A 15,000-nucleotide genomic window follows, 5' to 3' on the forward strand; every position below is an offset into this window, starting at 1 on the left:
GTGCATCATCACATGTAAGCATCCCTTGGACACTTCCAGCCACTGGACACCAAGTTCTGTCAAATACACATTGACCTGGTTTTGGTCTTGGCGGGTCAGTTGCAGATCTACTTATATATTGACTGCTTCAATTGCTTCTCCAGATGGCCTGAAGCCATCTCTTGTGGACATTTCCATGACCAGAGCACTCATCTCCAGGTGGATATCTTGCTTCAGAGCACCCTCTAGAATTACCACTTGACCATGGATGCCAATTTGAAGCTTGTCTGTTCCGTGAGCTTTCGAGATTGCTCGGAGTTCAGCACATCCACACCATATGATACATCCCATCGCCAGCTAATTTAGGCAGCTGCTGTTAGGGAAGATAACTGCACCTACATATTTATTTCACCAGTTAATATTCATAAGATTATGATCTCTGGGCAGCCAACATCATGAATAATAATTTATTGGTAAGTACCAATGGATTAGTTAAATCCATATATCATGCATTAAATGGAAGGCCTGCTGGCAACACGCTGCTCCCTAATGGAAACCTTACTTGTCGTGGTATTGTGGCATGAAGCAAAAGCGGCCGTGCTGTAAAATCAAGAAAAACACATAGTAAATGATCCACAAGCATTAAGCATACTGAGTCCTCAGCTTGTTCCATTGCTAAAAGGTTTGCAAGGCCCAAGAGACACGTGATTACCGCTTTATTTTAATGATCCCTCATGTTGTTCGAGACGAGAGAATCCATCATTAATCCACATGCATACAATTTCTTCTTTCTTTCTTTCTTTCTTTCTTTCTTTTTTCTTTCTTTCTTTCTTTTTCTTTCTTTCTTTCTTTCTTCTTTCTTTCTTCTCTCTTCTTTCTTTCTTTCTTTCTTTCTTCCTCCTTCCTTCCTTCCTTCCTCCTTCCTCCCTCCCTCCTTCCCTCCCCTCTCTCTTCCTTCCTCTTATTAATTTATTGGTTTCTCTCTAAAAAGTTCAAGGAATTTGGCAATCCTGGAGAGGGCTTTCCAACAGTATGATATTAGAGCACTGGCTAATCTGCTGAGGCAACTGGTGAAGACAGCGATAGTGACTCAGATACTGTAAGTACTCATTTAATTATCAGTAATTGTCATGTATACACTTGCACATACACACAAGCATATATACATGTTTGTATGTACATGCACATGCATAGACACATACAAACATATATGTATATATGTGTGTACATATATAAATTGTTTGTGGATATATATATATATATATGTATATATGTATGAATGTATGTATGTATATATACAGAGTGCATATGATATTTGAGGACATATTTATGTTTATAAAAAACAAATAACTTTATTTATCAAAAAATTCTACGAGGATAACAAGAAACCTTCTTTTCTATAATGTAGTTCAATAAAACCACCTTCAGCTTTAACAGCTTCTTCTGTATGAGATCTAAGTCATCTACATGCTTGAATCAAGTGGTCCTGGATCATTTGGGGCATTACTCTGACTATGGCAGCTTTCAAAGAATCTTTGGTGTTATGAGCATGTTCATTGGCCCCTCTTTCAACAACACTGCACATTAATAGTCCAATGGATTGAGATCTGGGGAATTAGGAGGTCAAATGTTGGGGGTTATGTGATCATGAAAATTTTCAGCCATCCATTCCTGTGTTACTAGAGCCATATGTGATAGTGCAGGGTTTTACTGAAACACATATGGCCTTCCATTGCAAACTCTGTCTATCCAGGGCTTAACAATTGTTTCCAGTGTGGGCTGCAGAATTAACTTTAAGACCTTGTGGAAAGAAGTAAGGAGGCATCACATGTCCTTCATTGCTGACAACCCATAAAGCTATGACAGTTGCAGGAAATTTTGTATGCATAACACTTGGAACTTCAGAAGGGTCTGCATATAAACATATATCATTTCTTCTGTTAACTTTTTGATCTTGGTCGAAGTTTTTCTCGTTTGAGAAAGACCAAATCAAATTTTCTTCTGCTGGATTTTTCAGTTTCTTTAAGAGCCTTTTAGATCTGGTGTAGTGATTTCCTTTTGCTTTTTCTGACAAATTGACCTTTCCTCATCATACAAGACTTACACCTGATGTCTTCGTGGACAACATTTCTGACTGTTCCTTCAGACACATGGAGATCTTTTGCAATTGACCTCATGAACTTTCTGGGATTGTAATCAATGGTGTGTTGAATTTTCTGGGTAAATTCAGGTGTTCTGATGATTTCAGAGCATTTGGAATGCTTTTTGTACTTTGATACTGGTGATACGTTTCCATCTTCAGTCTCTAGCTCCTTACAAACTTTGTAGATGAAAGATTTGGCAACTTTTAAAAATTGAGATATTTCTAAATTGCTATGCTCAGCCTTTATGACCACACTAACAGCACACCTCTTCATTTCTTGAGTAAGCTGAGGATCTACCAACATGATTTTCTGAAACAAAGATTATGCAGAGTTTGTAAAAAATGCAGCAATGACCCAAAAAAGGTATGTCCTCAAAATACCTTATGCACCCTGTATATATATGACAGCGTGTGTATCATTGGCGATTTTCTTTCTCCATCTTCCCTTCCTTGGACCTTTCCTTTTTCTATGTTTCTGATGAAGAGCTCTGCTTGAAACGTTAAATCCTCCTTCTTTCTTTCCTTTCCTGAGCATTCAATAACACTATACTTGTTCCACGTCCTCACGTTGTTGTGTTTTCTCTTTGTTCATGTTTGGATTATATATATATATTCTTTTACTTGTTTCAGTCATTTGATTGTGGCCATGCTGGAGCACCACCTTTAGTCGAACAAATCAACCCCTGGACTTACTTATTCTTTGTAACCCTAGTATTTATTCTATTGGTCTCTTTTGTTGAACCACTAAGTTATGGGTATGTAAACATACCAACATCAGTTGTCAAGCGATGGTTGAGGGACAAACACACACACAAATACATAGTATATATATGTGTGTGTGTGTGTGTTTGTATCTATATATCTATATCCATATGTATATGTGTGTGTCTGTGTGTTTATATACATATACATACACATTTACACATGGATATGTGTATATGTGTGCATCTATACATATATATAGTTTTTATACTTACATACATACATTGATAAATAAATGAATAAAGGAAAACACAAAAAATGGAGAATTATACATTCTTTAATCCCTTACACATGTTTCAAATAGGTTGACATTTCAAAATTCTGCTATGCAGTAACAGGACAGACATCATCATCATCGTTTAATGTCTACCTTCCGTGCTAGCATGGGTGGGGTGGTTCCACTAGAGTCAGCCTGGCTGAAGCCTGCACCAGACTTCTGTGACTGTTTTGGCAAGATTTTCACAGCTGGATGCCCTTCATGAAACCAACCAGAGTGGACTTAGTGCTTTTTACATGGCACAAGCATAGGCAAAGTCAATTTTGCCACGATTTTTACAGCTGGATGCCCTTACAAATGCCAACCACTTTACAGTGTGGACTGGGTGCTTTTAAGTGGCACCTGCACTGACAGGGTCATAAAGTACTTGCAAAACATTAAAAAAAAACTTTTTAAGAGGGGAGGAGGCATTGGAGGAGGTGATGATGCAAAAGTTATAGTGAGACAGATACATGTGTCTTGCTGTAGAAGAAGTACAAGGCTACCTGGCTGGAGAGAGAAAGATCAGGAATGAAGACAGAAAGAGGTGTGCTACAGCAAAGAAAATACATGGTTACCCAACCTGAGGGAAGTGCAGGAGAAGGAGAGAGAGTGGGAGACAGTAGGATAGAGAAGGTGCCAAAATGCTTGGCATACACACAAGGAACGGAGATCAGAATATAAATGGGATGGTTGAGTAAAAGAAGAGAGAGATATAGATGGTGGCAAGTGTCAGGGCATACCCTTGAGGTTCAAATGCCATAATATAAGTGGTAGGATATTGCGAAGGGAGTGTGATTAAAGATTATGAGTAAGTGGCGAAAGACCTGGGTATATATAGAGTTGATGGGGCTACCAGATAGCAATGATACTGAGGAACAAAGGTGTGAGGACAGGATTTGGGAGTGAGAGCTAGGCATAGTGTATGAAGGAGGAGCTATGAGAAAGAGAGGAGGTGTAGAGGTGTAGATTGGTTTGTTGGGGTAAGGTGAGGGAATCTTTTTCTTCTTATGTGTGGGTGGAACACACAGGTCAAGGACAAGTGGAGAGCAATGATACAGGCCAAGAGGACAGGATTGGGAAGTGGGAGTAAACATATTACACGAAGCAGAAATGTGAAGAAGGGAAGAGATGTAGAGACGTAGTTTGGTTTGTTGTGGTAGAGTTTGTGAGAAGTTTTCCTGTTAAGTGTGGTTGGAACACACAGCATCTCTAGAACTCAGTTTTGCTGATGCGGGCAGGTCTTCTCAAGAACTTCATATTGCCAGACATCTCAGTCCATTGTCATTTCCTCCGTGAGGCCCAACTTCCTGAGATCTGTCCTTACCACTTCATCCCATGTCTTCCTGGATCTCCTCTCTTCCATGGGTACCATCCACTTTCAGTGATCAGCCCTTCTTTGTGCAGATGCCTTTATTCATATGCATTACATGTCCAAACCAACGTAGTTTTCTCTCTTGCATGCTATGTTTAATTCCTCTTATGCCCAACTTTTATCACAATACATTTGTTCTTTGTTGTACATGAGAACAGAAAGTAAATTTTACAGCTGGTGTAGGTTACAATGGCTTTCAGTGGAGAATTTAGTTAGCCAATTTGTCTCCTGACAGAGTGCTTATAAAGTATCCACCTGCATTTTTAATACTTTTTTGCTTGTGTATATGTGTGTGCATGTGTGATCACTGAGGACATAGCACTGACATAATCATTTTTCTAGTGACCAGTATGCTGTAAATGTAGTCAGTTTACTGTAAATTGCAGTTTGGACATAAGCATCATACAATCTGCTCTTCATCTTGAGGAAGAAGACTTTCATTGCCTGCAGACTTAATAATTCTATGACCTTTCTCCATCCCATCTGGATACTATACTTTCAGAGCGCACAACTCTACTGCTGAGTATGTCACTTAGGTAATGAAAGTTATCAGAATATAATAATTAAGTTTAGACTACCCATAGCTATGATATATATATATGATATATATGGTTATATATATAACATTTTCCATAGGCTGAAAACCGCTGTAAGTGATTTTAATGATTCTAAGAATTTATATTAAGTTTTTTTTTAATAACTATTTGTATTCTTATCTTAAATGTATTGAATTTTATACTGTATATATGTATGTTATTATGGTTGTTGTTTTGATAAATAATAAGTCAACATTTAATATCCTTAAGCTGATAACCAACAAATGTGTTTCTCCATTTTCTTTTTGTAATATATATATTATATATATATATATATATATATATATATATATATATATATATATATATATATATATTACTAGCAGTATCGCCCGGCGTTGCTCGGGTTTGTAAGGGAAATAACTATATAAGCATTTTTAGAGAGTTATAGCCAAAAAATAGCAAAAAAATGCATTAAAAATGGAAAAAAAATTATGGTAACTTTTTTTTAAAATCGTTGACTCATCGTAGACATTTTCTGTTTTGGTGTCTTCAAGCCATGAAGTCGTTGTTCTAAAAGAACGCTGGTCTCCTTGACAACGCTTTACGACGTTGATTTCCTTACACTCCCTTCCCCACAGCTTCACGAGGGAGGGAAGAAGGGGGAGAAGCAACACAGGTGCAGGTGTGACCATGGACGCCAACTCTGCCGCCATCGACACACGAAAAAATATGCATTAAAATGGAATAAAAAATGATGTTAAATTATTATTAAAATCGTAGACTCATCGTAGACGCGCGCTAATACCCAGACGGGCTCGATATGAATCACGACTATAAGATACCCGAATTTGGTTAAACTGCACCGCAAAATGGGGGAGTAGTTAGGAATCTAAATCGAATGGGACAGACACTCACACAACTACAGTCTTATATAGATATTATATATATGTGTATATATATATATATATATATATATTATATATATATATATTATATATATTATATTATATATGTATATATAGGTGCAAGAGTGGCTGTATGGCACCTTGGGCAAGTGTCTTCTATTACAACCTCGGGCTGATCAAACCTTGTGAGTGGACTTGGTAGACAGAAACTGAAAGAAGCCCATTGTATATATATATGTATATATATATCTATATGTGTGGTGTGTCTTTGTGTCTGTGTTTGTTCCCCCATGACTGCTTGAAGTCAATATTGGTGTGTTTACGTCCCTGTAACTTAGCGTTTTCAGCAAAAGAGACCTAGATAGAATAAGTACCAGGCTTAAAAAATAATTACTGCGATTGATTCATTTGGCTAAAAAGACTGTCTCCTTGTCAGCTGTTAGTTACAACTGTACTATAATATATATATATATATATAATATATATATAATATAAACAAAAGGGTAGTAATATAGATTACTACCAGTGGCTCAGCACAAAGACGAATTAGTCATTAGACAAAATTTATTCATATATATATATATATATATACACACACACACACACACACCATATAAATATATATTTGACCTACATCCAAGTGTTTTAACACCTGATGCGTGAGAATATATTTTCTTATGCCTAAAAATGCAGCCAACCCACAAACTAACAACATTCACACCTTGTGTATGTGTTCAATTTTCTTTATATATATATATATATATATATATATATATATCGTTGATAAATCATAAATCCCCAAAAGAAGCACATTCTAAGTTATAGATCAGTATAGTATAAAGATGGACAAGGGCGATCTATGGGATAACCCTGAGTTTCACATCAACAAAGCAATTAGCTTTACAGTGTATCCTTAGACCCCCAAAACCTGTTGGCACATGGCTTCTGTTGCAAGTGGTCTCTCAAGAAAATGGAGGAGGAAAAGACTTCATTAATGTCAACAACAGGGGATTGTCTCCCTTTGGCTGTTATTCATAATCGGCTCTGTTACTATGCCAGTAATAACATCACCAACACCATCACCACCTTTAAAGATGCCAATAACAACATCAACAACACCAGTACCAACAACAGCAGTAGCAGTAGCATCAATACCAGAAGAGACAACATTGCCACCATCCATGCACTGAGATACATTGGATGCTCTGGTAACATATTCAAGCAACATCTCTCCAGCCACAGATCCTCTTTCAAGATACCGGAAAGGAGATATGCTTCATCATTAGCCAGCCATGTATGGCAGCTAAAAGACAAAGGAATTCCACATGTAATATCATGGAGAATCTTAGAAAATCCAGGTCCTTACATAAACAGGATCAAGCATTGTAAACTGTGCGTAGCCAAACGGGTGAGGATATTAAAGGACTCCCTCAACCTGGAATCCTGGGACCCACACAATAACAGAATCAATCACTAATAACAGCCAAATGGAGACATTCTCGTGTTGTTGTAGAATAATGAAGTCTTTTCCTCCTCTGTTTTCTAGAAAGGCCACTTACTACAGAGGCCATGTGCCAACAGGTTTTGGGGGTCTGATGATACACTGTAAAGCTAAGCACTTTATGGACGTGAAATCCAGGATAATCCCATAGACCGCCCTATCTATCTTTATATATATATGTGTGTGTGTGTGTGTGTTTACTTCTGAAAGTTAAATCTCAGGAGGAACCCTTACTGACATTGTGATTCTATCTTAATTCTAGGTATGTGGTGGTCATTCATATGGCCCTGGTCACGTTGGCCCAGAAAAGAATTCCAAAGATGGCACTGCTGAAAAAGGTTAAAATTCTTTATGAACATTATTATTTTCTTTTTCTTTTTCTTTTTCTTTTTATTATTTCATATATTTGCCAAAAGAAGACTGTTTGCCCACTGAATTGGTTAGGAGGGAAGTCATCCTTTTAGACTGGAGGCTTGGTGTGAATATTTGCATCAACAACACATAAGGACCAGGTTGTGGTGTTAAAATTGGTGACAAATCATGTCTTCCACACTATAACATGGACTATCTCATTACAACAAGCTTCCTTACATGCCAGAATGGAAAGCGGATGTTAAACAAGGATGATTATTATATACATTCCATCTCCCATACAACCTTGAAGTTTCTACCCATCCACACACCTGGTTCTTTTGACCCCATTCACTTCCACTCATTTTGTACCTTGAGGGCCCACCTAGACATCTTATCATCACTATTTTTATCTCTTCTTAGTTCCACCCTGATATCCTCCACCCTTTCTTTTAAAATGCAAACAACCATGTCTGTCTTCTACAGCAAGAAATCTGTTCTGCTCAGGCCTTTCCTCTCATCCTTTCCCCTTCATCTTCTAGCATAAAGCCACCTTCTCTTGTGGTAATATATGCCAGCTGCATGGTGATCTCACTAGTATTGGTGGCTCGGAAAAGCATGCAGTACATGATGTAAAGTGGTTAGCATTGGAAAAGGCATCCAGCTGTAGAGACCAAGCTAAAGAAGACATTAGAGTTTGGTGTAGTCCTTGGATCCATCAAATACTGTTGAACTGATTGCCCCAAGCCTGCAAGGAACATAGACATTAAATGATGATGATGATATATGCTGCCAGCTAATGTAAAAATAATATAAACTAGCAGTATCGCCCGGCGTTGCTCGGGTTTGTTTCGACCCTTTAGAATTGAAAAGTAAAATTTTGCATTATGTAGCTTGTTATTCTCCTTAAGTGAACATTTTTCTGGTTGAAATATACTGAAAAATGGCGACACAGCAGTAAAAATATCGTAAAAAAAGGCACCTTTTTGATGTAAACAATTTTTGGTGTTAACATGGTCCGATTTGAATTTTATCTTCTACGGAAGGAAGAGCAAGCCTTCTTCTATCATACTCTCAATTTTGGTCAACTTGCGCCACAGGGTCTCAGGGGAGATAGTGTTAGTTGAAGGCTACCAAACCTGCCATACACAGACAACTTCAGCTTTATATATATAGATTGAGGTTAATAATACGTTAATAATAAACTGTGTTGTCATTTTGTTTAACTGTTTTTTTTTTCAAAGATACAAAACAGTCAAAGGATATTTGGAGTGCAGATGAAATCCCTGAAGGATCTGAATTTGATAGTTTGTGGGATCAACGGCCGCAACCAGAGTAAGTCAGCAACATTGTTACATTCAATTTTATTATTTTTGTTTGCATTGCTTTTCTATATATATTTTGTTTAAATTTGTTTGTTTGATTTTACTTTCATCATCTCCACTAAAATTTGGGACAGTGGTCACCTTTAGAAATTTTGTTTGTCTGTGAATATGTTTTACTCTAGTTGCTCTGCTTTGTTTGGTAATGCCAGACTGACCTATTTTGAAGCTGTTCATGTTGTTAGTTAAGAAGTATTTTGGATATATCTTACAGCCTTTGGGTACTTGACTTTTCAGATAGAATTATATCAGAAAGTGGAGCTACTTTTTTGTTGAAAAGAAGATCTAGTGTCGTTTTAATTTGGGTTGATTTGACAGAAGCAGTGTCAATGAAATTTTGCTTCATTTAATTGCAGCTTTCATAGATTTAATTATTTTATATTTTTGCATGATGTTGTTAGCAAAGATGATGGTGATGTAGGGGACAACGATGATGATGATAACTTCAATGATGACTTTGTTGTTTTGTTACAAATTTTTTTGTAGCTCTTCTTCAGTGTTCTCGTAAATCGAATATTTGGGAGTAGCCTTCAACTCTTTTATCCTGAATACGTTAGATCTCAGTCTGTTAATTATTGAAGCTTCAAAGTACATTTATTCAACCTGCACATTATATAGATTAATAGAAAAATGAAAATAATAAAATGCTTGTTCTTTTATTCTCATAGTTTTGACAGCACTCCTCTACATGCGTCACTTGATTTAACTACAGAAATTAGTCAGACAGATAGTTTTCCCATGGTACCTTGTGTAGAGTACCTCATTTAAGTCAGCTTGATGTTTATTATCAATGTGACACTCAGGATTTGAACTGAACTCAGCCATTATATGCTATCAAAATTCTTACTAGATTTCAAGTGTAGCAGTGGTCAAGCAATAGATATGGTCAATACCAAATTAAATATCTAGCAGCATTTGATTCTATCATTCTGAGTTTTGAGGTTTGGCCATGCTGGGACATAATTTGTCTTTCTTGCTTCCTTGGATCAATAAAATAGGTGGTGAGTCAGTTGGCATAGCCAACTCATTAGGAAGCAAATTGTCAGAGGCATTTAAAATGACACATTGAATGTTTTATGGTGTTATTTTTTTGTGTGCTAGTTTTCTGTGTTTTGAATTGAAATCCTACCAATGTCAATAAATAAAGCACCAGCTTGGGTCACTGGATTGGTTGATCTGTTAGAACGTTGGATGAGTTACCTTGTGGTATCTGATCTAGCTATTTGTATTCTAAGTTCAAAGAGTTCGCTTTGTCATCAATTTTCACAGACTGAAAGTAGGTGACAAAGGGGACCCTGACAGACTGCAGCACAGGCATCAACCAGAAATCAGAGAGACCTCTTAGGTACTTTGAAGACTAAGCATAGAGAGAGGTCAGAGACTGAACTCACGACTCTTTCTCTTTACACTAATCAAATTCACTGGCAAAATGGTCTTAGAGTTTCAGAAAGCCTGGAAAACTCTCACCGATGTATTTGTGTTCTTATACCAATATAAGAAATTACTTACTGTTCCAGTTGATTGTATGGTGTGAACTGTACTTACTCATGGCACCTATTTAGAATTGAGGTGACTGAGTAATTTATGCAGTGAATTTCATGTATGGATAATGTATGGAACCAATGGCATATCACATATTTCCATTGTTTCAGTTGGTGGCTTTGGCTTTCAGCGCTTATTGCTATAATTATTGGTGATCTCTATGAGTGAACAGTTTAAGAGAGAAAATGAAAGATCTATTCCTACTTTACGTCAACTTGATGGAGAGGGAGGTGAGGTGGGTTTAGTTTCTAAATTGTTTGCCTCAATAATTTGCATCATCGTTATCATATTATCACCATTGCTATGCTACCACCATCACCGTCATCATTATCAACACCAGGATCATCGTCATCGTCACCGTCACCGCCACCGCCGCCGCTGCCACCACCACTGCCACCGCTGCCGCTGCCACCACCACCACCACCACCACCACCATCATAATCATCATCATCATAATTGATGTAATATCTATTTTTTTTGTTCTTGCATGGGTCAGAATGAAATTTGTTGAGGCAAATTTTCTATGCTGGACACCCCTATCACCAATGTCCTCAGGGTTGACATGTTTTTCTTGCAAGATTGGAAATGAAGGACACCACTGGTATGACTCTGATTCTTTACAGCTATACTGTACTGTGTCATGATAAGTTGACACAAGGACATGCACACACACACACTCACATACATGCATCTGTATATGTATACTTACATATGTACATATGTGCATATTCATGCACACACACACATATATATATATATATATATATATATATATTTATAGCCTCGTCTGGCACCTGTGTCGGTGGCACATAAAAAACACCATCCGAGCGTGACCGTCTGCCAGCCTCGTCTGGCACCTGTGTCGGTGGCACATAAAATCACCCACTACACTCTTGGAGTGGTTGGCGTTAGGAAGGGCATCCAGCTGTAGAAACACTGCCAGATCTGACTGGCCTGGTGCAGCCTTCGGGCTTGCCAGACCCCAGTTGAACCGTCCAACCCATGCTAGCATGGAAAGCGGACGTTAAACGATGATGATGATGATGATGATGATCCCTCTGCCCATGCAAGCATAATAAAGTGATGATGATGATTATGGTATATATGTCGGTATACATACCCAATGGGCTTATCTTCATTTCTGTCTACTAAATCCATATCATCCACTCTCAGCCAAGGGCTATAGTAGAAGACATTTACTCAAAAGTGCCATGCAGCAGAAGAACTGAATTTGAAACTGTGTGATTGGGAAGTGAACTTTTGGATCACACAGCCAGGCCTGTATCTGGAAAATGTGGGAAGCACTCTGTCGGTTACGACGATGAGGGTTCCAGTTGATCCGAATCAACGGAACAGCCTGCTCATGAAATTAACGTGTAAGTGGCTGAGCACTCCACAGACACGTGTACCCTTAACGTAGTTCTCGGGCTGATTCAGCGTGACACAGAGAGTGACAAGGCCGGTCCTTTGAAATACAGGTACAACAGAAACAGGAAGTAAGAGTGAGAGAAAGTTATTGTGAAAGAGTACAGCAGGGATCACCACCACCCCCTGCCGGAGCCTCGTGGAGCTTTAGGTGTTTTCGCTCAATAAACACTCACAACACCCGGTCTGGGAATCGAAACCACGATCCTATGACCGCGAGTCCACTGCCCTAACCACTGGGCCATTGCGCCTCCACATCTGGAAAATGTATAAACATATTGAATCAATGAAACTCATTTGTTGAATGTAACACTAAGCAAATATTTGAACTTTTTCAAAGAGATGCTCTGCTGAAAATGTCAGAATTCCCTTGTCCTATATCACACAAACTTATACCTCATGGCTCTTTGTCAACATGTTTATAAAATATCATTATTGTCAGTCTATGAATAATTAAACTATTTGTTTCAGATATTCAATAGTTTACAACCAAAATGTAAGAACAGAAGACATCTTCCTGCAAATGGGCAATAAAACGCCAAGCAGCAGCAGTTGTGAAAGAATGGTCGTGAGTCGAGCTTTTGTTTCTTTAAAAAAAATCTCACATCTTTCTACTATCTTTTACCTGTTTCACTCATTAAACTGTGGCCATGCTGGGGTACCACGTTGAAGAATTTTTAGTTGAAATATCATATTTGATCTCAGTACTTATTTTCTTTTTAAGTCTGATACTTGTTCTATTGGTCTCTTTTGCTGAACTGCTAGGTTACAGGGACGTGTTTTCATGGAAGATTGGAAACAAACAACAGCAGTTATATGACAGTGATGGTTGTTTACGAGTATTGTATGATGTCAAGAAAAGGTGGAAAAATGCACACACACACACACCATACACACAAACAGACAGACACACATTTAGGATGAGCTACTCTCAATTTTCTGTCTGCCACATACATTCACAAGGTTTTGATACTGAATCCCAAACCATGTGGGTTGGTTGAGAAGCATGCATTTTATTTTTAAACTTACTCAAAACTGTATTCTATGTATATCATCATCATATATATATATATTTGCATTTTAAAAATGTATCAATTATAAGTACAATCTGAGCTACAAAGGGTACTTTCCATTAGGAATATAATGACAATGCATTATTTTGCTTCCATCATATCAAATACTGATTAATCAACAGACACACAACTCTGCTGTTGCCTTTTAAGCCAAAACTCACAAGCATCAATTTATTGTTTGATTATAATTACCTTTACAGGTAAAAATTCAACTGCCAAATACCATGATGAAAGATATCTCACTGGATGTGAAACCTAAATTTCTAGATCTACGGACTCCCAAATAGTAAGTGCCTCTGTTGTTCATTTTCTATCTTTGTGTTGAACAGTATAGTGGTCATGGCAGGAGTGGTCATTTTTCCCGTACTTGCTGTTATGATATAGTACCTATATATATATATATATATATATATGTATATATAAATAAAATTTTTGCATAATGAGATAAAAAACCAGGCTGTGTAGATATTAGAACATTTATAGATAGAAGGTCTTACAGCTATTTCCAGGATATTTATTAATTATATCCTCCGATGAAGGGATATAATTAATAAATATCCTGAAAACAGTTGTAAGACCTTTATCTATAAATGTTCTAATATTTACACAGCCTTGGTTTTTTATCTCATTATGCAAAAAATTCTTATATATATATAATATATACATATATATATAACAACTGATGAATAATGTGTCAATCCACTACAACTGTTTCCAACAAATTTTTTATTGATTAATGGAAACACTAGATCATTAGAAAAACTGTTTTCATCAGGTGAATACTTGAACCACAACATTCAAAAACATTCAAAAACCAATGGATGTGCATCTTCATGATTATATGACCCTTGGTAAATTGGAAAATGGTAACAATAATACCTTTTACTTGCTATTGTACTTTATCCCATTACATTACCTTATTTTATTTTACTTTTATTTTTTTCCATTATACTATTTCTAACTACTTCTTAATCATTTAAAAATTTCTACGATATAATTTGCATATTCACTATCTACCAATTCCATATTATATTATCCAAATTTTTACCAAGGAAGGAGGTTATGTTTACATTGGCATTGGTTTGTCCATCTGTCCATCTGTGTGCAAAATAATTCAAAAAGTTGTGAACAGTATTTGATGAAACTTGCAGGAAAAGTTGGTAATGACATAAGGAACAGATGAAATTTTGGTAGTGATCCGGGAATTTTTATGGATTCTTGAAGGATTTTTCATTTGTTATATTTACTTTACATAAAGTATTACAATGTTACAATCTTTGATTATCTCCCTTGAAAACACATTGTTTCCACATAACCTATGGTGGCGTTGCTGTTTAGAGACAGTGTTGATGATGATGATGGTTGAGATAAGTATGGGAGGAGGATAAAATAGTTATAATTACGATAGGAGCAGTGTGATGTGTGATGCTGAGGTGATGGTGGTATTGCAGTGGTTATACAGGTTGTGGTGGTGAAAGTGATTGTCAAGGTAACCTTCATAACATTGATGGCGGTGTATGTGGTTGAAGTGGAAGCAATGACAATGCTGATGATGACGTTGGTGGTTGTGAACTGCTTCAGATGATTCCTGTTTTTAAAAAATTTTTGTCTTAAAATCATATGGCCGTGTGTTTTTTTTTTTAATCCCCCCCCCCTCCCCCGCCAAGGAGGTTATGTTTTTACCGGCATTGGTTTGGGAAATTGGATGATTTTCAGCATGCTTCTATATGGGTGGAAATGAGCTGCTTGGCGGAGGTCTGCGCTCTC

At 37.1% G+C, this 15,000-nt stretch overlaps 1 protein-coding gene across 1 annotated transcript in view; it reads left to right on the forward strand.

The window, feature by feature from the left end:
* LOC115222494 (dynein assembly factor 6, axonemal) overlaps nucleotides 1–15,000 on the forward strand; it is a 62,264-nt gene that overhangs the window by 13,542 nt on the left and 33,722 nt on the right. Inside the window, exons 2-5 of the mRNA XM_036511617.1 lie at nucleotides 7,723–7,798; nucleotides 9,056–9,146; nucleotides 12,632–12,728; nucleotides 13,434–13,519. Coding sequence (XP_036367510.1) covers nucleotides 7,723–7,798; nucleotides 9,056–9,146; nucleotides 12,632–12,728; nucleotides 13,434–13,519 — 350 coding nt within the window. The remainder of the gene's footprint in view (nucleotides 1–7,722; nucleotides 7,799–9,055; nucleotides 9,147–12,631; nucleotides 12,729–13,433; nucleotides 13,520–15,000) is intronic.

The sequence above is a fragment of the Octopus sinensis genome, linkage group LG20 (assembly GCF_006345805.1).
Source record: "Octopus sinensis linkage group LG20, ASM634580v1, whole genome shotgun sequence".
In the NCBI taxonomy this organism is placed as follows: Eukaryota; Metazoa; Mollusca; class Cephalopoda; order Octopoda; family Octopodidae; genus Octopus; species Octopus sinensis.